Source organism: Canis lupus, chromosome 28 (assembly GCF_011100685.1).
Source record: "Canis lupus familiaris isolate Mischka breed German Shepherd chromosome 28, alternate assembly UU_Cfam_GSD_1.0, whole genome shotgun sequence".
Classification (NCBI taxonomy): Eukaryota; Metazoa; Chordata; class Mammalia; order Carnivora; family Canidae; genus Canis; species Canis lupus.
The window spans coordinates 7,538,300-7,563,682 of NC_049249.1; the positions used below are offsets into that span (position 1 = coordinate 7,538,300).

Below are 25,383 nucleotides of genomic sequence, written 5' to 3' on the forward strand. Positions count from 1 at the left end.
GAAAACAGAGTTCATATTAAAATGAATAATTATCTAAGCTATTTGATCAAGATCAGTTTGCTGAGCAAAACAACAAGTCCAAAGTTTTTAAAAACTTACCTATTTCTTAAACAAAAAAAAAAAAAGAAATGCTTATTTACAAAGGAAAAGAAAGTTAGTTTTTCCTTAGGGAAGAGGACTTATTTTCTTTTCCTAGGAAGCATTTCTGTTTCCTCTCGTTAGAAAACCTTTATTAGCTAGTTTGGTTAAAGGAAAGGAAAGGAAGGGAAGGGGAGGGGAAGGGAGGGGAGAGGAGGGGAGGGGAGAAAAAAAGAAAAGAAAGCCCTTTATTATATATCTTTCTCAAAATACAGCTATCATTTAAAAGTGGTATTTTTTATTTTTTAAATATTTATCAAAATAATACCTTTTTTTTTTTTTTACAAATTTCTAAGCTCAAAATAATTGTTATTCCATTCTATAAATAGTTTGAAACTGATTTTTTTGGTAAGTTCTATAAAGTTTGTCTTAATAAGATCATTACAGTATGACATTACAATGTAAACATCTTACATAAATATTGCTTGAGGTATTTTGTATTATTACATCGTTAATGTGTTTTCAAAATAATTAGGTGGCTGAATACTTTATTGGCATTTGGTTGTATCTTCTCAGGTGTTTTGTTCAAAAATGGAAATTACTGTTTGGCTAGTCAGCTCTAGGTATCTAGATCTTCTGTGTTGTCTTCCCTCTCCATAAAAGGCTAGTCTAGCTGTGCTCAACAAAATCTTTGCTTCTCTATCCTTCCATAGATAGTTTCTACCTTTAGTTAACTTATTTGGGTGGAGTTATTAAAGGCTGCTTTTAAAATGCTGATTTTTTTTGAAGCACTATTCTCTTGGAAGAGACCAAGAAAAGAAAGGTCCTAAGGATGAGCCATAACTCAGGAAATCTAGGTTTAAGTACAAGAAGGGTAAACCTTATTAGCCTGATGGGAGCCAAGGTTTAGGCACTATAGATATGGGAAGGGAGAGACCAGGATTCAAAGAAAACCACACAAGATAACTCAGCTTCCTTTAAGATTATGCCTACGATTCACTCTGCTCCTTAATACTTATCATGTTATTATTTAATCATTACTCACTTAATATAGTATCATGCATTCGGTACTAACTGAAGAAATGTAAACCAATATTATATTTTCCATGTTTATTCCACTATCTTTCTGGTGCAAAAGAACTCTACCCCCTATCATGAATTTAGTGACTGATTCATAAATCACTTAAAAATGAAACTTAGCTTTTTTTTATTGAATATTTAGAGAATTAAATTTGCATCTTATTTTAAATAGTATTTTTGGGGATCCCTGGGTGGCTCAGCAGTTTAACGCGATCCTGGAGTCCCGGGATCAAGTCCCACGTTGGGCTCCCGGCATGGAGCCTGCTTCTCCCTCCTCCTGTGTCTCTGCCCCCCCCCTCTCTCTCTCTCTCTCTCTCTGTCTATCATAAATAAATCTAAAAAAATAAAATAAAATAAATAGTATTTTTATTTTTTTTAATCTGGATTTTTTTTTCCTTTCCTTTTTTTTTTTTTTTTAATTTAAGGTTTTATTTTTCAGTAGTCTCTATACCCAGTGTGGAGCTCTAACCCACAACCCGGAGATAAAGAGTTGCATGCTCTACCAACTGAGCCAGCCTGGCACCCTGAAAGCAGTTTTTTAAAATACAAAGTTTATTTTCAGTATTGATGCAGCATGTATGCTTTCTATATTTTGGAGCAGGGAAAGGAGAAGAGGAATTTGGCTAGGTAGGAGGAAGGCCAAAATGCATCATAAATTTGTGAAGAGAAGGGTCTGAATACCACAGGAATCAACTGGGATATGGAGAAGATAGGTAGATAATTCAAATGTAGAGTCCTAAAAGCTAAAAGATCATTGAGTTTCACCACTTACCTGATAATAAACATATACATACTCCTCTGCCTTGAAATCCTCTCTAAATAACCGTGCCAAGTAGTTGTCCAGCTAGTACTTGAACATCCAATTTGGCGATTAACTACTCTTCAGAAAATGTGTTTCCATATAATGTATCGCTCTATCAATTTCTTCCAATGAGGTGAAATCACTTTCTCTAAACTTCTCTTTATTTAGCTAGTTCTTCCTTAGCTATAGTCACCACTGCCTTTGTGCAAATTAGAAATGGTGTCCCTACTAAAAGGAAAAAGCCATTTAGAGTTGTCTGTTTTATATGAATTAGAAAAAGTTCACCTTTTTTTCAGGTGGACTCAACCCCCCTCACATGGTTTATCAAGTGAAATGTAGTCTAGATGTCAGCCCTTCTCTTGCGACCCTCTCTTCTCCTCAGCTAGAGACCCATATGTAGTAAGATGTCTGATGCAGTCTGTATGTGGCAGTTCTGCTTAGGGTCATACAGAGGAAAACAAATTTTCATCCATAAGCAATTATGGATGAAAACCAAATATATGAAAACTGCTCTTATATCCTTCCAACTCATCTGAAGGCCAGACATCAACAATTCCTCTTACTGTTCTCATGTGATGTGATTTTAGATCCATAGTTCTTCTTTGAATAAACTGGTTTGACTACCTTCTGTTTAATGTCTAATATCCAAAGTTGACTACAGGAAACTCAGGTATGGGGGAACCAGTATAATCTGCAGTTGAATTATCAAATACATTGTTCCATAGCCTATATTTTATTACCAAAGCCCAAACTATTATTACCTTTTTTGGTTACTAGAGTATATTCTCAAATCATTGAAGCTGTAGTCTTCTAAAACCTGTGTATCTTTGTCTCTTGTGTGTGCATGTGATTGTAATTGTTAAGCTCTGTTTATCTTATCCTATATTTGTATAGTTGGTTTTTGTTTTGAGATTTTAAAGTTATCCATAGTAAATTTTTAAAAAAGATTTTATTTATTTATTCATGAAAGACACAGAGAGAGGGGGAGGGGGGAGAGACATAGACAGAGGGAAGAGCAGGCTCCATGCAGGGAGCCTGATGTGGAACTCGATCCCAGGACTCCAGGATCATGCCCTGAGTGGAAGGCAGATGCTTAACTGCTGAGCCACCCAGGCATCTATCCTGTAAATTTAAGATTTGTTTCACAACTAATCTATTGAGGTCTTTTTATATCAAAATTTAATATCAACTGCAGATTTGTAATCATGCTTTTTACATATTTAACAGGGTTACTAGCAAAACATTGAACACAACCTTATATCTATATCATGAGATAGAGTAAATCAGTGGTTCTCAAAACCTGATCCTCAGATGAGGACCTGGGAACTTGTTAGAAATGTGAATTCTTGGGTCTCATCTGCTGAATTGGGAACTCTGGGCACCAGACACCCAAGGTGATTTTGATGCACAGTAAAGTTTGAGTACCACATTATATGGACTTTCCCTTTGTATTGACTTAGATCCATTATTCAGAATTTTATGGGTAAAGTTTGAGTACCACATTATACGGACTTTCCCTTTGTATTGACTTAGATTCATTATTCAGAATTTTATGCGTATCTTAAGAGTTTTTTTTTCAGCCAGTTACTAATTCCCTAATTGAATCTAGTTCATGGTTTTGTTCAAAGTAATAAGCAAGTTTGTCAGATGCCTTGCTGGCATATGGGCATAATAATGGCCATTAGATTTTTCTTATCAATCAGTCTACCCTTTAAAAGAAGAAAATTATTACTCTGATTCTTTATAAACTCATATTGTTTCATAATAATTACTTTCTCTTCAAGAGGCCCAGAAATCATTACTTAAAAGACTGTGACTCATTCTTGAGATTAACATAAAATCTTACTAGTCTGTGTTATACTCACAAGAGATCCGAGTCCAAGGAAATCAGGTAGCAGGGGTTAGGAATTAGAGACCATGAACCACCACAGATCCTGGGCAAGTTAAGAAAGGCTTAAGTCAACGAATTTAAGCAATAGGAGATGAACATGAAATATTAACATCAAGAATGACCTTTTTTTTTTTTTTTTTTTTTTTAAAGAATGACCTTTATTATGAGGTGGCTCAGTCAGTTAAGAGTCTGTCTTCAGCTCAGGTCATGATCTCAGGGTCCTGGGATCGTGCCCCATGTCAGGCTCCCTGCTTGGCAGGGAGTCTGCTTCTCCCTCTCGCTCTGCTCCTCCCCCTACATGTACTTTCTCTCTCTCATAAATAAATTAAAAACTTTTTAAAAAATAGCCTTTATTCTAAGTTAGATTTTTCCTTTAATTGGGTTTGATCAGAAAGCAGAATGTTTATTTTTCCATCATCATTGCTTTGTGAAAACATTATACATATATTTTTTTAGGCCTTAGAATGTCAATCTACAGGTAGAAATGGAAAGGACATCTCACTGAAGTTGGGAAGATGGGTAGATGGAAATAATTTTGTTTCTGACATTCAACCATGTACTTTTAGTTTTTGTTTTATTTTTCTGATGGCGAAAGAATTAGCACTGATCCATCTATGTGCGCACTTGTTTTTTTAAACAATTTTTGCTGGTATTCCTTATGACACACATCCTTGTAAGTTAAACTGGCTTAAGCTAAAATTTCAGTCTGCAACTGAATTTTTCCCATGTAAGGTCAAATGATTCATAGGAAGATTCATTTATTTAAATGTTTAATGAGAACCTATTATCTGGTATATACAGGGAAATCCAGGTTGAAACAAGCTTCAAAGATCTCATAGTCTGGTTGGTTGGGAAGAGGCAGACATGTAAATAACTATACTAGAACATAACAGTTCTTTTTTTAAATAACAACTCTTTATATAAGTATATATTACTTGTAGTAGAGAGGGAGCAACTCTTTATTCCATGGGGTTGAGAAGATTGACTGTAATCGAAGTGAAATTTGAACTGGGCCTTAAAGGATGGATAAGATTTAATCAAAAGCAGGGAAGGGCATTCTGAGTAGAGGGAATGACCTAGACAAAAGCACTATGGTGAGAGAATGCTTGGGGATTCTTCAGTCTTCTGTGGCTCAACTACAAGATGCATGATGAAAGCATTACAAGATATGACTGGAAAAAGTTAGACTCCTAATGCTTGAACTTTATTTAATGAGCAATAGCCAGTTTAACTTTTTTTTTTTTAATATTTTATTTATTTACTCACAAGAGACACACACAGAGAGAGAGAGAGAGAGAGAGAGAGAGGCAGAGACACAGGCAGAGGGAGAAGCAGGCTCCATGCAGGGAACCCAACATGGGACTCCATCCCGGGTCTCGGATCATGCCCTCCCTGGTCTGAAGGTGGCACTAAACCGCTGGGCCACCTGGGCTGCCCACCGCTTTAACTTTTTAATCAGGACTATAATATGATGAAATCTGTCATAGAAAGTTAACTTTGTGTCAGGTGAAAATTGAACTGAAATGAGATACTGCAAGTAGGCAAACCTGTTAAAGATTATAGAACTTTTTTGTGAAGGATAAAAAGAGCTTGACTTTGGGCAGTGGTAATGAAGAGAAGAGGTTGGATTGCAGACATTTTGGAGGAGAAAATACATAAAATTATTGAGTAAGTAAGGGTACAATTTGATACGATTAAGGTGGTTAGAATCACACAGATGAGACCTAGAGAATGCATCTCATGATTCGGGGACTGGAGGCAGGTGTGAAAAGGGAGAGAAGAGGGAGAGAGAGAGGAAGGAAAGGGAAGGGGGACAGAGAGAGAAGAAAAAGATTTAACTTCCAGGATAGATAATAATATTCAACATAGAATTTATAATTGTAGGCACCTCATAGAATGCTATGTTTACAGCATACTTGTTGAAAAATGAACAAATTAATCAGGAAGTCTCTATAATTTACAATTGTCTCTTCTAGAGTTCTGCCTTTGTTGTCAAAAAGTTAAGGCCAACTCAGGACTGTTTAAGATTTTGATGCAGACATAATAGATCATTTATAAAAATTCTTCTCATATTTGATAACTATGTTTAAATAACCCCTTAAATCATACCTGTTTTAAAGAGTTAAAGTTTCTTTAATATATTCTTAGGGGATTGTTTTTTTACTACCCTTTGGTCATTTTTCTTTGGATCGTTTTCTTTTTTAACCCATAGTAGGTGAAACTTGATAGAAGGTCTGAGTTCATGAATGGGGATCCCTGGGTGACTCAGTTGTTTAGCGCCTGCCTTTGGCCCGGGGCCTGATCCTGGAGACCCGGGATCGAGTCCTGCATCGGGCTCCCTGCATAGAGCCTGCTTCTCCCTTTGCCTGTGTCCCTGCTTCTCTCTCTCTGTATCTCTCATGAATAGATGGATAAAATCTTAAAAAAAAAAAAAGAATGTCTGAGTTCAGGAATGTAGAATCATATGAACTTAGGTAGAACTTTTTTTTTAAGATTTTATTTTATTTTTAAAGTAATCTCTACACCCAGTGTGGGCTTGAATTCAATCCTGAGATCAAGAGACACACATTCCACTGACTGAACCAGCCAGGTGCCCCTTTATGTAAACTTCTTAAAAAATTTCTTTCAAATCAGTCTTAAGATGATCTGAACATATGTCAGGAAGCTGAAATGATGGTTCTAATCCTGACTGCCTGTATTTTGGGCAAGTGGCTTTGGACAAACCATTCAGCAATCGAGAAGCCTCTGTTTTTCCTGTAAATATGGGATATGGAATTGATAATTTCCAAGGTGCATGCTAGTTTATGATTGGGAGGCAGTAAAATTTTTAAGGCAAACAAAAGTGGGGCTTTGAATTCATACATTAATTAATTCCTTCTTATCTATTATGTGTTTGGTATTTAAGCAATATAGTGGTAAACAGAAAAGGTTGTCACTGTCTTGGGGTTTAAGCCCAGGGGAAGCAATCATTAGATAATTGCACTAGTAAATATGACTGTAAATTGTTAAATTCTATAGAAGTATAGGGTACTTTGAGTAAGTATAAGAAATAGACCTAATTTAAATAAAAAGCTGTATAGATTAAGAATACAAGGTAGAGTCTATGCATGAATAAAGCGGATACTTTTGATTAACTTGACCATATAATCAAAATGCTACTATAGCTACCTGATTAGAGAAGTCAGGAAGGCATGCATTTGGAATTGCAAATGTAGCCACCTCTGAAAACTGCATGGAACCTTTGATCCTATAATAGACTTTGTATAACTTCAAGAGAAATTGCTTCTTAGTTAGAAGAGCATTTGCCACACTTGGTGTGAAGCAGATGTTCTAAATCTTAATGTGTGATTTTGTTTTATGCTTATTAAACACATTGTTATGTATTGGGCCCCAATATTGCTTCCTTGTAAATGCAAATACATAGAGGAAAAGATCAAAATGTCCTCTTAGGTTTTTATAAAGGTGTCTCAGAAATCTTTTACATCACTAACAAAATACAGAATATTTCCAGAGCATTGGGCAATCAGAAAGAGTTGAAGTACCCAAAAATAGATCTAGAATCCTTTCCCATACATTCTGTATAAATATCCAGATGAGATTATCCACTCCTAAGAGTTTAACATCTTAAATCCATAGATATTAGAAAAGCTCCAAGTTTAAGAGTACTGGTCTCTGTTTCAGTGGTGAGTTATTGAGGAATAGGTGAATCTCTAGATGTAAAGGCCTTGGTCTTGGGACGCCTGGGTGGCTCAGCAGTTGAGCGTCTGCCTTTGGCTCAGGGCGTGATCCTGGATTCCCACGTTGAGCTCCTTGCATGGAGCCTGCTTCTCCTCCCTCTGCCTGTGTCTCTGCCTCTCTTTCTGTGTCTCTCATGAAAAAATAAATAAAATCTTAAAAAAAAAGTAAAGGCCTTGGTCTTGTTTTTTTGTTTTGTTTTGTTTTTAAGACTTTTATTTATTCATGAGAGACACAGAGAGAGGCAGAGACATAGGCAGAGGGAGAGGGAGAAACAGGCTCCCAGTGGGGATCCCGATGTGACACTCCATCCCAGGACCCCAGGATCACGCGCCCTGAGCGGAAGGCAGATGCTCAACCACTGAACCACCCAGGTGTTTGGTCTTTTTCATTTTGAATAAAGCCTTAGCCCACTTACAAAAATGGATGAAGCCTCTTTATAGATACTGTGTGTGTGTGTGTGTGTGTGTGTGTGTGTGTGTGTATGGCTTTGACCTCAGGGCCTCTAATTCTAACCTTGAAAAAAGAACTGTATCTCCAAATAAAAGGATTCAGGGAGAATCACGTGGATATATACCATAGAACAATATTTTAACGTCTCATTTTATAGTATACTGGATGCCATTATATGGGACATTTGGTCCTAAAGGCTTACATCCCATTGCTCCCAATCACATGTAACAATATAAGTCTGAAAGTCAAAACTTCTAAGACCCTGGACTTCTAGGCATGAGTTCTTCACCACCAGAAAAACCACTAGATGGTGCTCTTCATCATTCCTTCTAATGACACATCTGGAGCACACGGAACACCTTCTTTGCCTAGCCAAAATTTTAGTTCTAATTAGCTACTTTAAATCTTCAGATCTAGCAAGAAATAGAATTATTAGGAATCTCTTTAATATGCAGACTACTATATTTATTTTCAGTCATTTATTTAGTTACAAACTCATTCCATTTTATATACCTCTCCCTTGTTGTCCACAATCTTGAGACTAGCCTGGCCAGCCTCCCCATTTTCTCTCTCTCAATCATTTGTCAGTCTTTTGGTCTGTTTGCTCTTATGACCCTTGCTTCTGCTTCCACCCACCCCTGACAATCCTAAATATTCTTGTAGATGTTTTCCAAATAATGTACATTCTCTGCTTTTAGTAAAAATAACTGTGCCTAGGATAAGATTGTTCAAGGACTTATTCCCTCTGTATTTAATTTCAGAGAAGATTTTATATTTTCATGCCAGGATAAATACTTACAGCCTGACTTAAAAAAAAAAAAAGATTTATTTATATGAGACAGAGAGAATCCTAAAGGGTAGAAGGGGAGAGAGTATCCTGAAGGAGACTCCCCCACTGAGTAGGGAGCCCAGCTCTGTTCTGAATCCCAGGAGCCTGAGATCATGACCTGAGCCAAAATCAAGTGTCAGATGCTCAACCAACTGAGTCACCCAAGTGCTCTCTTCCAGCCTGACTTCTTAGCAGTTTTTGTACCCCCATACTAAACCCTATACATCTATATGTAGATCCTGAGGGCAAAATTTTTTGTTATATATACAAATAACTCATGGCTTTGGCTACAGATATTCTTTATTCTCTTAGAACTTTGGAGATGGCCAATTTGGAAGACGTTTTTTGTCATTATATTTGTCATATATTAACATGTATTATTTTTCACTTTCAGTTTCTTCTAAATTAATTCAAACTTGTCTCCTTCCCAGTTAGGCTTATATAGTAGTTTTACTCTGTTGTTTTAAAAGACCTTCCCAGTAAGATCAGACATCTTCCCTTCTAGTCTTTCTTTTAAGGTATTTTTAAACTTTGGATCACTTATTATTATTAAATTCCATATTCTAGCAGAAAATAAGAGGAAATGAGTAGATCATGAAGTGATTTTTGTTTTCAAAAAATGGTCAAGTTGGGCCATTAAGAGGAAAAAAACCACAAAGATTTAGAGTAGCTTTATTAAAACAAAAAAACAACAACAACACCTCTAGGAGCACTTGACTGGCTTAGTAGGTAGAGCATGCAGCTCTTGATCTCAGGGCTGTAAGTTTGAGCCCCATGGTGGGTTACTTACAAATAAAATATGTTTAAAAATAAACTTTAGAAAGCCTAGAAACTATTCTTTTTCCCTGGAAACTTTTAAAATATTGTATAGAAAGACCAGGATCAATGTGTGTTTTTAAAAAATATACTTCCTGACATGGTTAAATGACAAAGAAATAGATATCGTAATAGGGAGTAGGCATTATTAAATAAAAATAATAAAAAGATGACCTAAGAGGGGTAACCTGGTGGCTCAATTGGTTAAGTGTCTGCCTTTGGCTCAGGTCATGATCTCAGGGTCCCAGGATGGAGCCCCAATTCAGGCTCCCTGTTCAGCAGAGAGAGTGCTTCTCTCTCTCCCTCTGCCCCTCCTTCCACCACTCATGTTTTCTCTCTGTCTCCAATAAATAAATACAATCTTTTTTTTTTTAAAGATAATCTAGAGAAAAAACACAGAAACCCCAAATATGACAAATCATATAAAAAATAAAGACCTAGATGAGCCAAGAGGGAATCTGGAGACAGTACTTAAAGGCATCCCCCAAATTAGTATTCATTTCTTTAAAACTTCAAAGGTTGAACAATATCTCCAGAATTATTGAAACCATTAGACAATATTAATAGAAATGAATGATTTGTATTATTATTCGTTCATTCAACATTATTTGCTGAATATTTCCTATACACCAAACATGGATTATATAGAGGTAAAAGAAATGATCTCTACTTCTCACAAGCTTCTTGTTTAGTGGAAGAACTCACAGTTTAGTTTTAATTGATGAAAACATTAGGAATATTCTCAGCCATCCTCAGTTATTTTGAAATAAATACAATATATATACATAGTATGTTCTAGCTTTACAGTGCATTAAGCCATGTGTGGGTATTAAATTAACTAAAAATTCAGTTCACTGGAGATAGAGAACATTTCTGTTATTGCATAAAGTTCTGTTGGACAACTCTATTCATGATCTATTCAGCAAACTACATAATATATCAATAACCAGGACTGGATAGCATCCTTTTAGAATTTCTTTGTTCATTTGTTCAATTTTCCTTGCATTTATTTAAGAAACTTTTGTTGACTATATCTCAGGCATTTTGCTAGGTGATAGGGATGTAGAAGTGAAAATATATTTTCTACCCTCAGGGAGTTCATGGTCAGGTGGGAAGACACAGAGATAAACAATTATAAGATAGCAGAATGGGTGGTGTAGTTAGCCTGTGCACTGGAAATTGTAGTGAGAATACAGAGGAAGACTCACCCAGCCCACAGGATAATGGAAGTCTTCCACGGAGGGTGATGATTGAATGGAAAGATAAGTAAGAGTTATCTGATGGAAAAGAAGAGGAGAAAGGCTGCTCCAGGTAAGAAGGATAGCAGATACTGTGGAAAGAGATTGTGGTTTATGCAAGCAAATACAGGTAGTTTGATACGGAAAGTGTTTAAGGTACCTTTAGGGAAGTGGTAAGAGATGAGACTAGAGAGACTGGTAAAGACCAGATTATGAAGGACCTTATTTGTCTTGCTTTATTGGGAAGGTGATAGGAACCACTGAAAGATGTTAAACTATGATGTCGCACAAACTACATATACATCTTACATAAATCACATTAGGAGTAGTGGATGGAGAGGAAGCAGGGAGACCAGATAGGACTGTGTGTTATCATCCAAGCAAGAAATGATAATAGTTTGAACAAAGGTAGAGACAGATTCAGGCTGAAGATGTTTCAGAAGATAGGAACAACAGGATTGACTGAATTTTGGTTTTAAAGAAGTAGGAAAAAATATGAAGCTCTTGAACAAATTGGATAGTATATAATTAGAAATGTCCTCTGTACCAAATGATTATCAGATTGCTAAATTGTCTCCTTTCCCTAAAAAGAAATTGAGAAAAAGCCCTAGGAACTATAAATGAGTGAATTGTACTTCCATATTGGTTAGGTTCTTGTGAGAGATAAGATAAAAGGTAAGAGACTAATAATCAGATTCTAGGTTAACTGCGTGAATGCTAGGAGATCTGAATTAACTATATGATCCTGGACAAGTTATTTCACTTTTAATTCTTCTAATCTATAAGATGAAGGACTAAGTGACTTTTAAGCCAAGTTTTCAGGGGACTGGTGGAGGTATTTCAAAGAGTGTCTCTTCTAGACACAAGATTTTATGACCCATCATCTCCATGTCCTATTTATTAAAATAAGTTATTGTGATGATCAAAGTAGGTGGTGTGTGAGAAACTGCTTTGTAAACTATAAAGTGCCATATAAATTTATGAAACTCATAATTTTGACACTAAGCTCCATGGTTTAATCCCAAGTAATGGAGCTTAAACTATAGTACATTAAACAGGAACTGAGAGAAAAGAAAATGAAAGATGATTTTCAGTGCAGAAAAAATTCTGGGAGATAAAGTAAATAATGATTGCAAGTGTAATCGAAATTGAGCTTCATTTTATGCCTGATGTATAAAGTAAGTGTGTAAGTCCCCCTGTGTTAGAGGAAGTATTTATTTTCTGTGTATAGATGTGTGTATGTGGAGATGATACAAGCTGAGCTGGCATTTATAACCTTGGTTGGAGACCACTAGGGATTCATGGTTAACTGTTACTTGGAAACAGTGGCCTGAGACTGGGGCCAAGAAAGCCAACAATATGCCGGGCTGTCTACCTTCACTTACAACAGGTTATTAGAATTTTGCTTATTATGTTTCAATTAAGACCTGATGATACTAGAGAAAGATAACTCAGTTATTTGGGATTGGGACATGGTTGGGGGTGATGGGATCACCACAATATGAAAGGATGCCACTTTTCATCGTATGAAAAGACAATCATGTGAGTGAATTATACTAAATAATGAAAAGTTATGGGTAGATTTGCTCAATAAATCTTAGTTTTCTAGAAAAGGGGGGCCTGAGAAAAGTAAGCGTAGTCACCTAGTGGCCATAACTATGTATGCAGTATATAGCAGAAAACCAAGAAGTAAAGGAAAAAAATGGTATACCTCCGAGTAACAAAAAGGTTATTCCTTCTTGAAAAGAGCATATACTCAAAAGCATATATAAAACACATTCACCTTATTTGTAGGAAAGGCTCTTGCTCATTCTGTATTTGCTCTTTAGACACAATTCTAGTGGTCAGTTAGCTGGCTGGCCAGCTCAAGACTATTAAAGGCAGCATATTAATAAGATGAAGAGAGAGCAGGGAGTAAGAATTTATATTAAAACTGCAAGAGAGGGATGCCTGGGTGGCTGAGTGGTTGAGCATCTGCCTTTGGCTTGGGTTGTGATCCCAGGGTCCTGGAATCGAGTCCTGTATCAGGTTCCTTGCAGGGAGCCTGTTTCTCTCTGCCTGTGTCTCTACCTCTCTCTGTGTGTGTCTCATGAATAAATAAATAAAATCTTTTAAAAAAAACTGCAAGAGAGAAGGCAGAAAAATTATGAGCTAGACACAAGAACTCAACACAGCTTTCTGAACTAATTAATGTAAAAAAAAGGGACCTTAATAATATGGCAGCTTTCAGAACTTATTATATTGTATAGAATAAAAGCATTCTTAACAGTAATCCAGAGAATGAAGAAACATTTAAATAATATTTAGAAAGAAATAATATTTAGAATGCTCAAAGTTAAAAAAACAAAGGAAGTATTATGTTACAGTTTAAAATTCTATCAAAAATGCTTAAGATTTGAAAAATTAACATTATCTTGGGACACCTGGGTGGCTCAGTGGTTGAACATCTGCCTTTGGCTCAGGGCATGATCCTGGGGTCTTGGTCATCGCTCCCTGCATGGAGCCTGCTTCTCCCTCTACCTATGTCTCTGCCTGTGTCTTTCATGAATAAATAAATAAAATCTTTTTAAATAAATAAATAAATAAAATTAACATTATCCTAAAACAACAGCAACAACAAAAACTTTTGACATCTTTATTCCCTAAAAATGCCAGATAAATTAAGCTGTGCTAAACTTTCATGTATTTAAATATATGATTGAGTCTTTCTAGACTGTATTTCACATATAATGCACTAAACTTAAGAATTATTTTTGTTGGGGCTCCTAGGTAGCTCAGTTGGCTAAATGTCTGCCTTCGGCTCAGGTCATGATCCCAGGATCCTGGGATTGAGCCCCATGGTATGCTCCCTGCCCAGTGGGGAGTCTGCCTCTCTCTTTGCTGCTCCCTCTGCTTGTGCTCTCTTGCTCTATCAAACAAATAAATAAAATCTTTTTTAAAATTTAAAAAATAGGGCCACCTGGGTGGCTCAGTCAGTTAAGTGTCTGCCTTCAGCTCAGTTCATGAACCCAGGGTTCTGGGATTGAGCCCCATGTTGGGCTCCCTGCTCAGCAGAAAGCCTGCTTCTCCCTCTTCCTCTACCACTCCCCCTTCTTGCATGCTCTCTCTAATGAATGAATAAAATCTTAAATAAGTACCCTATATATATATTTCTTGAAATAACAAAAATATTTTTTAATATTTTATTTGTTTATCTATTTATTCATGAGACACACAGAGAGAGGCAGAGACATAAGCAGAGGGAGAAGCAGGCTCCCTCTGGGGAGCCTCATGCGGGACTCGATCCTGGGACCCTGGGACCACACCCTGAACCAAAGGCAAACACTCAACCACTGAGCCACTCAGGTGCCCTAATTCTTTTTTTATTTTTTTTAAGATTTATTTATTTATTTGAGAGAGAGAGAGAGGCAGAGCGAGCACACAGCGCGAGAAGGAGAAGCAGACTCACTGCTGAGCAGCTCAATCCCCCTGAAGGCAGACGCTTAACTGACTGATCCACTCAGGAGCCCCTATGTGGCAAATTTAAATGGTTTCTAAAATACTCACTTAGATAAATTCTTAAGTGGAAAATCTGTAATGTTTTGTAGAAAAACTCAAATATCAATGGAGAGGGAGAATGCTTACAGACATTCTGACTTTTATCAGAGAAGCTTGCATGTAAAATGATAAGTCTTTTGTCTTCAAAATAACTAATAGTGGAATTATCTTCAACTTAACTAAACAAGCTAGGTACTAGTATTAAAATATTTTATGTACAAAAAATTATTGAAAAAATCTTTTGAGGGGCACCTGGGTGGTATGGTCAGTTAAGTGTCTGACTCTTGCTTTCAGTTCAGGTAGTGATCTCTGGGTTGTGAGATCCATCTGGTGCTGGGCTCTGCAATCAGCATGGAGTCTGCTTAGAATTTCTCTCTCCCTCTTCCTCTGCCCTTTCCCCTCTCTCTAAAATAAATAATCTTTTAAAAAAAGAAAAAAGGAAAAAAATCTTTTGATATATTTTTCAATCTTAAAATATTTTAGTTTTTCAAAAGGCAGGATTCCTTTGTGGAAAAAAATTATTAGAAGTTTGACATAAACAGACATTCTTGCATCATCCTCATTCTGCTACTTAGAACCTTTGTCTGCATGTAACACTGACTTTTTATGTGTCTGCCCATTATAGCTTTTAGCTAGAGGTAGGATTTTCATAAGCATGTTCTGTAACAAAGGAGAAGTTTTGAAATATGTTGACAGCCATGGAATTGGTATAGTTTCAAAATGTTTCTATAATCATTCACCTAAGGCTAAATAGAGTCAGAAAACTTTTCTTGATTGAAGTATATTACTACTCTTGAACTTTTTGTGGAATAACCATTCTAAATTTATTGTAATTAAGGATTACAGTGATTAAATGGTAGATTAGAAGTTTAAAATTATTAAAATACTTGTGGTAATGGGTGTGGAGAACATTCTCAGTAGTGGAAATTGAAGCTCATAAATAGTCTTCATTTGAAATGGTTACATGTAAATATAATACATTTGTAATGAGTAGAAATTAATTCAGTGGTTAAATCCTTGTATATTTTGCAGTCTTGTTTTTATTCTTGTTTTTTTTTTTTTTTTTTTCTTACAGTGTTTGCCAGCTCTGAGCCTGTGCCAGGATTCCAGGGGGATACCCTACAGCTAGCATTCATTGACCTCAGACAAGTAAGATGTAATAATGTAGTTCTCATTTTTTGCCTTCTACTGTTTGCCTTTTTTTTTTTAATCCTATAGGAATGCTTGTTTTGTCTTGAAACAATCTTTCGAAAGTGCTTCTTTGATAACCATATGTTTGGCCTTTCTCTCTGAACTTGTATCTCTATTTGGTGTCTCAGACTCATGCAGCACTCTCATCAGTAAATATTTAACTTATTCATTACCTGCTAACTATGTGACTAACTTTTTACTTTGGTTTAATGACACTTGAAGTTTGAGTTCTTTCTTTTTTTTTTTTATTTTTTTTTTAGTTTGAGTTATTTCTTAATGATTTCATGGTCCTATATAAAAATTTGTTGGTATAATTAATGTCAGGACCCAAGTTAAAAGTAAATTATTACAACCTAGAAAGGAGCCCCTTGCTTAAAATTGTGGTAAAGAATGCTTTTTTAATAAATTTTCTGGGGGTGCCTGGGTGGCTCAGTCGATTGGGTACCTGCCTTCAGCTCGGGTCATGATCCTGGGGTCCTGGGATGGAGCCCCACATCAGGCTCCGTGCTCAGCTGGGAACCTGCTTCTCCCTCTCCTTCTTCCTGCTGCTCCCCTTGCTTGTGTGTGTGTGTTCTCTCTCTGTGTCAAATAAATAAATAAAATCTTAAAAAATAAAATAAATTTTCTGTATGCTTCCATAAAAAAGGACCAAACTACTTTTTTTTTTTTTTTAAGATTTTATTTATTTATTCATGAGAGACACACACAGGGAGAGAGAGAGAGAGGTGCAGAGACACAGGCAGAGGGAAAAGCAGGCTCCATGCAGGGAGCCTGACATGGGACTCGATCCTAGGTCTCCAGGATCAGGCCCTGGGCTGAAGGTGGTGCTAAACCACTGAGCCACCTGGGCTGCCCGGACCAAACTACTTTTAAAAAGGTAATTATACATTTATATAATTCTTTTCTGGTCATGTAAGTCTAAGTAGAGTAGCAAATAATGATAATTTTTTAATCTCCTAATCAATTTACTACTCTTTGACATCGCTACTGTATTGTCATTTTCTTTATTTACTTTGTACCCTTTTTCTATCTCCCCCATATTTTTTTCCTTCTTATTCATTTCTTCTTTCCTCCTCCTTTTTCTTTCTTAGCCTGGAATTAAGAAATTTAATAGAGTTGGGAGGCACAAGAATATGGAGGAGGGGTAGGTCCAAGGTAGAGGACTCAGGGGTACAGAACTAACAACAGGATGGCTGCTGCCCTTGGCAAGAACCAAATGGAGATGGAATTAGAACAAAGCCAATGTGAGAGCATTGGCTAGAGAGAACAAAGAGCCAATGTGACGCTTGATCTCCAGGTTGTGAGTTCGAGTTTCACATTGGGTATAGAGATTACCTAAAAATAAAATCATAAGAAAAAAACAAAGCCACTGTAGTATTAGTCTATTAATGGTCCCATCCCCTTTGGGGATGGAGATGATGAAGATGGGGCTCTACTGTTGATGTAAATAGACTACACGGTGATATTTAGAGCAGGACCAATTTGAGTAATTAAGGAGTTCTGATTTCAGTAAATGTTTGAGAATATAGCTGTTTTTGCTTTAATTCCAAACCAGTTTTCTATACATATGTATGAACTACTAATTACTGATTATTTGGAAGGGAGTAATGTAGTTGAAACAGACACCAAAGTAATGTAAGAGCGTTTTGTTCTTGTGGAGCTTAAAACTCTTTTAGAGAAACAAAACCCCTATGAACTGGGTAGAAGTACTTATGGACAGTGAGTCATGTGGATATAAATGGTATATATACTTTCAAGTCAAGTTTAGAAGGAAACTGAAAAAATTACTCCTGTCTCCTGTTTTTTACCTGTCAAGCACTGAACATATAAAATATATTAATATTTATTTCTGTTTACCCTTAACTAAATTGGAGAAGATAGTAGAAAATCAAGAACGTGGACTCTGAACTTTTATTCCAGCTTACCAGAAGATGTTCTTTCTATTGAAGGAAGATCTATTTGCTTTAGAAGGAGCTCTCTCTGTTGTGGTCTTATTGCCCTAAACAAGATGATCTTATTGCCCTAAACAAGATGATCTAATACAGATCTAATACAGAAAATGGAGTCCTTTAGCAGACTGGAAACAGGCTTGGTTGTATGTTCATCTTTCAATTAGGTTATAGCCACTTATAAGTTTCCCTGTTACAGGGACATGAATATGTTCTCCAAGCCAAGTGTGTAATTTGAGGATATCTCCCATTATATACAAATAATCTGTTCTTAGAAAATTTGAAATTTATTATGTGATATTTTCTCTTTTGTATGAATTTGTATGGTATTAACAATCACGCTATAAGATTGTGAATAGGACCACATTCTGTGGGGAAAGATTCTGTTCTTTGATTTGTTCAAATAGGTGGTTAGTTCAATGCAGATTAAAACTCTGATTCTAGGTACTATCTTCCTTCAAAGACAATCATCATTTGACACCAAAGAAGGCCTCTTTACAAGCATATGTAAAGCATTCCCTCACTAGGGAATTGTTACTAAGACACACTTACAAATATTAATAAACAAGTCTTTTTTGTTGAATTTACTTTTCATGTATGTGCACTTACAGGTTTTAAATCCTGGTTGGCATTTCCACATCAATGTAATTTTTTAAGAAACTTTAAAGTGAATACAAAATAATCTTTTAGAAACCTTTACAATTCTGAAATCTATTACAACACATGTAGAGCTATTAAAGATTTATGTAGAAATACCTACTTAATGTAAAACACAGTTTTAAAGTATGGTATTTAGTATTCAGTGCATGTGGATAAATTTTAATAACTTAATTTTTAATGTATTAATTATTCTAGTTTTTTAAAGAGGCCTAAAAGTTTTTCCTAATTAGTGTTAAAATTTAATCATACTCTTTTTGTACTTTTGCATTCTGAAACAAGAAGATGCAACTAATTTTTGTCATTAGCTGCTGGGCCACTGAGACACACTTGAATTTTATGATTTTAGAGGCTTGGGTTTAATAACTTGACAAAGATAATTATTTTTCACATACATTTGTTTCTCAATTTATAAACAGTTAAGTGGTGAAATGCCAAGTATGGGGATTGACTAAAAATAAAATCAGTCTTTAAAGTATCATATGAGGTGATAGAAGTTTTTTGTATCAGATATCAGTGTTATTTAAATAAAGATGCCTTAAAGTTTCAGTTGGTGTGTTAATGTTCCTGACTTTATAAAGGTATTTCATAGAATATTATTTTACTATTTTTATACGAAGTACTGTATCACCAAACATAGGGTGCTAACACTTTTATTTACGGTTTCTGCACTTTTTCTTCTTTTTTTCTAGTCTGTGATCCATTTCTGTCTTAATAAGGTGGCTGACAGTTCTTTTCAAGTATACTTAGAAAGGCAAAAGAGCCCTTTTCATAGTACTTATAAGGGGTCATGCTTCTGTTTTTTAGTTTGAATTTGATACTGCTTCATGAATTGCTGGGTATGAAAGATTAGGAAGTAGGTCCAGTGGTCAAATTTTACCTGCCCACCCGGACTTTGCCCTGAGGTCAAACTCCTGATATTTGCTGTTCTGAATAGAGGACTTGATGACAAGTATGAGCTGATACAAGAGGAAAGTTAGAACCATATCAAAGCTGAAGGCAAGAGAATTGGGACTCAATGAGAGACTGTAGCTAAAAGATGGATCATCAGAATTGCCCTCTTTTAAAGAAAAGGAAATAGCTGACCTGTGAGTGAAAAGACTTTATCATCCTGCCAATCACATGCTTGCTAATGGAAGCCAGTTATCTCAACAATATCTTGAGGTCTTCTACCCCATAGACAGTGAAGAGGACTAGTGGTACTAGTATTGCATTATATGAATATACTGTCTCAATCAGTTTTAAATGTGCTGTTTTAATATGATTTGTGTGTATAAACTTTTTTTTAAATAAGTAAACCCTATCATCCTCCTACTGCCAGTTCTAAAATTAATTCCCTGAAAGACTTTGGTATACTTAAAAAATATTTTCTTTTACAAAGACCATCTATTTTGTTAAATATAACCTTTCAGATGGGTTTCAGATGAATATGTAAAATTCTTTTGAAGGTATGAACATTTTCAGGTATGAAAACCTTAAAAATGTCAAACTATTTTTATTAAAATGCTTTTTATAAAAAAATGCTTTTTAATAGTATACAGAATTCAGTGATAATTTTTTATAACTTATTTAAGTAAGCTTATGCCCAACATTGAGCTTGAACTCATGACCCCAAGATCAAGAGTCAAATGCTGTATGACTCAGCCAGGTTGGTGCCCCTATAACTCATTCTTCTCTCTCTCTCCCTCTTTTTTTTTTTTTTTTAAGATTGTATTTATTTATTTGAGAGAGAGCAGAAGAGGGGAGGGTGGCAGGCAGAGGGAGAAGGAGAGGAAGAAGCAAGCTCCCTGCTCAGCAGGGCCTCTATCCCAGGACCCCAGGATCATAACCTGAGCCGAAGGCAGATGCTTAACCACCTGAGCCACCCACGTACCCCTGTCATTCATTCTTAATACACAGAAATACTTTACTAAATATCACCAGAAAATGAGCTGGCCATAACACTGAATTTTAGTTTTCATATAACTGAAGATTAGTTTTTAATGACCAAAATGTTTAAGATGTAGCCAATTTTGTGGGAAACTTCCAAATATATATCTCACCTTTATAGCTTTTACTGAACATAATTTTCAAAGTAGATTGAGTATCCATGGTTTACTAATCCTAATACTATAAAGTCTCTTTACCTGATTCTTTTTCACTTTGTGGTAAGTTAGACTAATAAGATATATCATTGCTACATTCAACAATATCTTGATAATCTTTTGACAATATGAAGAAGTTTAGGTAGATTGAATGATAATGCATTTAGGTGGATTTGAAGCTTTTTATAAATCAATCTCTTGGGATAACTGGCTAGCTTAGTTGGTAGAGCATGTAACTCTTAATCTCAGGGTCATGAGTTCAAACCTCACATTGGACTTGGAGCCTACTTTAAAAAGATAAATAAATAAAAATAAAAGAATCATTTGCCCAAAGAAGTTGGCTGTTGTATCATTATTACCCCAGAGCAGTATTCCTCAGAGTCTTTTCAGGAATACTGATTTCTCATGATGAGAAAAGATTTCTTTAAAGGCGTTTCTAGGTCAGCCAAGTTTGGGAAACACTTTATATTCTAATTCCCTCTTAGAGACTTAACACGTGTATTATAATTGTGAGGAGAGAAATGCTGTGGTAAACCCAGCATTTCCCAAACTCATCACAAAACACCTCCCTCACTCATTTTGGGTTGTATTACATGAAACATACTTTGGGAAATGCTTCAAGACTCTGGCATCACCTTCTAGATGTCTATCTTTGATAGTTTGGGATCAGCATACTTTTAAAATAATGATTTGGATAATAAATACATAGAAGAAATATAAATTATATATATAGATGACGCAAAGCTAGGAGAGTTACCTACAGGGTCAATATGCCCTTTGTAGGCTTAAGTGATAAGTGAAAGCCAACAAGATTAAATTTACCAGGAAGGGGTGCCCGGGTTGCTCAGTTAAACATCTGCCTTCAGCTCAGGTCATGATCTCTCAGGGTCTTGGAATCAAGCCCCGCATAGGCCTCCTTGCTCAGTGAGGAGCTTGCTTCTCCCTCTCCCTCAGCCTGCTGCTCTCCCTTGCTTGTGCTCTGTCAAATAAAATCTTTTTAAAAATTTTAACGAGGAAAATATTAAATGCTGTATTTACTTTTTTTTTTTTTTTTTTTAGTAATTTCTACACCCATCATGGGGCCCAAACTCACGACCCTGGGATCAAGAGTGGTATGCTCTTCTAACTGAGCCAGTCAGGCACTTCCTGTATTTAATATTTTTAAATTTAATTTGAAAAATTACAAGATGTAGAAAATCTGACTTATAATATGAAAAAGATCTGGCAGTTTAGTTAACCTCCAAATGAACTAACAGTTTGCTAGGAATTCTTAGACTGCATTCATGTAAGGGTGGTATTTGGGTTAGACACTGTGCTTTGGGCCTGTTAAGATTGTACCTCTAGTATTGCACGGTGATTTCAACACAATTGGAGAGCACATGGAATTCCAACTCTAGTGATGGATCAGATACCTCGTCATAGGGAGAGCGTTTGAAAAACCTGGGAATATATAGTCTAAAGCCTTAGAGGAAAATCAAATATGCAGTTCCTATTAACCTAGATATGAGTTAGGTATACCATTTTTTTCTTCCTGTTAGAATCCTGTGCCATGAAAATGACCTCATAATATTCCTTTCCCCATCTAGGATAGATCATGTTTTGTTTTTGTTTCTTTGTTTGTTTGTTTAAAGTAGGCTCCATGCCCAGTGTGGGACTTGAACTCACAGCTCTGAGATCAAGAGTTAAATGCTCTACCAACCAAGCCAGACAGGTGCCCCAGATCTCATTTTCAAGTATTTGACTTTGATCCTTCCTCTGTACTATGTGTAGAGAGTTTGAGAGAGAATTTGAATTATGGAAAATATATTTGGATCTCATAGCACTTTTCAAATAGATGTTTTATTGAAGTATAACATACATTCACAGAATTCTTAAGTGTACTATTGTTGGCTTTCACAAAATAAATTCATCTCTGTAATACCCAGATCAAGAAAGAAAACTTGACCAGTAGGTACTTCAGAAGAGATTCTACCCCTTACTGTTCTTTCAGTCATCCCCCTCCTCCCTCTCAAAGGATAACCACTATCACAACCTCTAACACCACAGATAAATTCAACCTGTCTGCCTTCTTTAGTTCAATTACGTCTATGAAATTTATCCATGTTATATGTAGTTGTGGTTCTTCATTCCCTTTGCTGTGTAGTCTGCCGTTATACAAATATACCATAATTTATACATTTTATTATTGAAAAGACATATGAGTTGATTCCAATTTTACTGTTACAAATTGTGCTAACATGAACATTTGTTTACATGTCTTTTGGTGAATATGCACACATTTCTGTTAAGGTGTTTACCTAGGAATGGAATTGCTTAAATCAGGTCATCTCCATATGATCAGTTTTACTAGATACTGTGCAGCAGTTTTCCAAAACAAGAGTTTTATACTTCAGCTAGCAGTGTAGAAGAATTCTTGTTGCTCTATATCATCATCACTTGGTATTATCTGTCTCTTCCTTTTTAGCCATTCCAGTGGGCATGCAGTTTTACATTGTAGTTTTAATCTGCATTTTTTATTTGACTTACAAAATCGAATCCCTTTTTATATATCATTGTCCATTTGATTATCCTCTTTTGTGAATAACCTGTGAAGGGTCTTTTTGCCATTTTTTCTATTGTCTACTTCTTACTGATTTGTAGAAGTTCTTTGTATATTCTGAGTATGAGTCCTCCATCAAATATATGTAGTGCAGGTATCTTCTCCTGCTTTGTGACTTTTCTGTTTACTCTTAGTTGTGTCTTTTGACAAATAGAAATTCATGCTTTTAATAAAATCCAATTTTCCTTTTGTGGTTGGTTCTTCCTAATGTCCCATTTAAGAAGTCTTTGCCTATCCCTGAAATTATAAAGATATTTTTCTGTTTTCTTCTAAAAGTTTTATTGTTTTACCATTCACCTTTAGGTTTATAGTCCATCTGGAATTGATTTTTGTGCATGGTGTGGATTGGAGGTTCAAGATGCATGTTATTCCATATAGTTATCCAGTTGACCCAGCACCAATTTTTGAAAAGAACTGGATCTCATAACATTTTAATATAAAGTAATTGTAAAACACAAGACTGTGAGACATAACTGATATGTGCTTCTAATGTACAAGTAAAATAGTTTCTGTTGCCTTCCAGTTAACTATATGCTTGTATTTCATGGTTCATGCCATTCCTCATTAGCAAATTAGTGTAGGTTTGAGGTTTTTTAGTATCAGCCTAACTATAGTCTTAACCACATCAAAGGTATTTTTAAAAACAAAGCAATTCTAGAGTAAGTATCCATAACAATATGGGCAATATAAAATAAAAAAGCTAAGTTACAAGCCCGTGAGGACAACAGTAATGCCCTTTTTGTTTACTACTGTACATCCATTGCCTAACTGCTATTCTTGGTACCTAGAGATCAATAAATGTTGAATAAGTGAATACAAATATTTTAGCTATACTCAAAAGCACTTTTTTGGAATAAGGAACACCTTATTTTTTTAAAAAAAGATTTCATTTATTTATTCATGAAAGACAGAGAAAGAAAGAAAGAAAGAAAGAAAGAAAGAAAGAAAGAAAGAAAGAAAGAAAAGAAAAGAAAGAAAAGAAAAGAAAGAAAAGAAAAAAGAAAGAAAAGAAAAGAAAAGAAAAAAAGAAAAGAAGAAAAGAAAAGAAAAGAAAAGAAAAGAAAAGAGAAGAGGCAGAGACACAGAAGGAGAAGCAGGCTCCGTGCAGGGAGCCTGACATGGGACTTGATCCCAGGTCTCCAGGATCACACCCTGGGCTGAAGGTGGCAATAAACCGCTGAGCCAACCAGGCTGCCCAGGAACACCTTTCTTAGAAATAGTGTTCTATATAAGTTCATGTTTTTTATATAAACATACATTCTTTAAAGGCAGTAAATTTTATTTCTCTATTTCAGTTTTTTGATGAGTATTTCTTTTTTTTTTAAAGATTTTATTTATTTATTCATAAAGAAAGAGAGAGAGAGGCAGAGACACAGGCAGAGGGAGAAGCAGGCTCCATGCAGGGAGTCCGACATGGGACTCGATCCCGGGTCTCCAGGATCACACCCCAGGCTGCAGGTGACATCAAACCGCTGCGCCACCGGAGCTGCCCCTTGATGACTATTTCTAAAAATACATGACACATATCTGTGTTCTTTTAAGTAAAAGTAAAAAAAAATTTTTTTCTTGATTTATCTCCATCATCATTAGGGATACTAAAATAGTAACATGTTATTTCTAAGAACTGTTGTTATTGCTCCAAAAGCAACTGCTTATTCTTTTGTGGATAAAGAAATATTCTGGACAGGAGAATTATAGGAATTTAGACAAAGGCAATATACACCTTAATTAAGTGATCAGCAGTGACCAAACATAAAACAGAATTAAATAAGCATTTGTTAAACTACCATTATTTGGAACAATGAGTCATGAAGAAAGTGGATAGGATTATGGTCAAATAAATTCAGGAAATCCTACATATTTTGTCCCTCTCTTGTAAATTCACAATTTCATTAGCCCAGTAAAGGCTTTGAGAAGTCTTAGAATAAAGGTGTATTCCCCTTTCCCCTCAAACCTTTTGAGTACTGAATACTTTTCAGAAATGAAAATCTCTTACTGTCTTGCAAAGTAGTGTTCTGCAGCATACACTGCATCACCTGGACTACTATTGCATTACTTTAATCTGTAGATTCCTAGAACTATCTGATAAAAACAGAGGGCTATGATAACAAATAAATAAATCTTTCAGTAGATGGATGAAATTTTAGATAGATGAAGTATTAAAACGCAAATAATAAAAAATGAAAAATAGTTTTCAACAATAATTTGTTGAACTTCCTTTTAAAAAAAAAATTGGGAGGATTTTATGAAGGGTGATAATTACCAGAGGATTAATGCTGCTTAGAGGCAGTAAACCAGTCAGTCAGTCATACAGAATAACTTGTTTTTAAGAAGCATGAAACAGTAACACACGATTGCTTGTGAAGAATGAAAAGATTTAAGTGGGAAATTAAAATACCAGCTCATGTAGAGTTCAGATTCTAAGAGTTGTCAGATTCCTTAGT

The 25,383-nt window shown here is 35.6% G+C and overlaps 1 protein-coding gene and 1 long non-coding RNA gene across 2 annotated transcripts in view; one reads left to right on the plus strand and one right to left on the minus strand.

Moving 5' to 3' along the window:
* LOC111093028 overlaps positions 1-4,906 on the minus strand; it is a 29,035-nt gene extending 24,129 nt beyond the window's left edge. The window contains exons 1-2 of the long non-coding RNA XR_005380426.1: positions 4,787-4,906; positions 3,826-3,894 (exon numbers count right to left, since the gene is read on the minus strand). This is a non-coding gene — a long non-coding RNA (uncharacterized LOC111093028). The remainder of the gene's footprint in view (positions 1-3,825; positions 3,895-4,786) is intronic.
* Positions 1-25,383, plus strand: part of EXOC6 (exocyst complex component 6) — a 207,226-nt gene that overhangs the window by 151,879 nt on the left and 29,964 nt on the right. Inside the window, 1 exon segment of the mRNA NM_001313786.2 lies at positions 15,535-15,608. Within this exon segment, the coding sequence (NP_001300715.2) occupies positions 15,535-15,608 (74 nt within the window).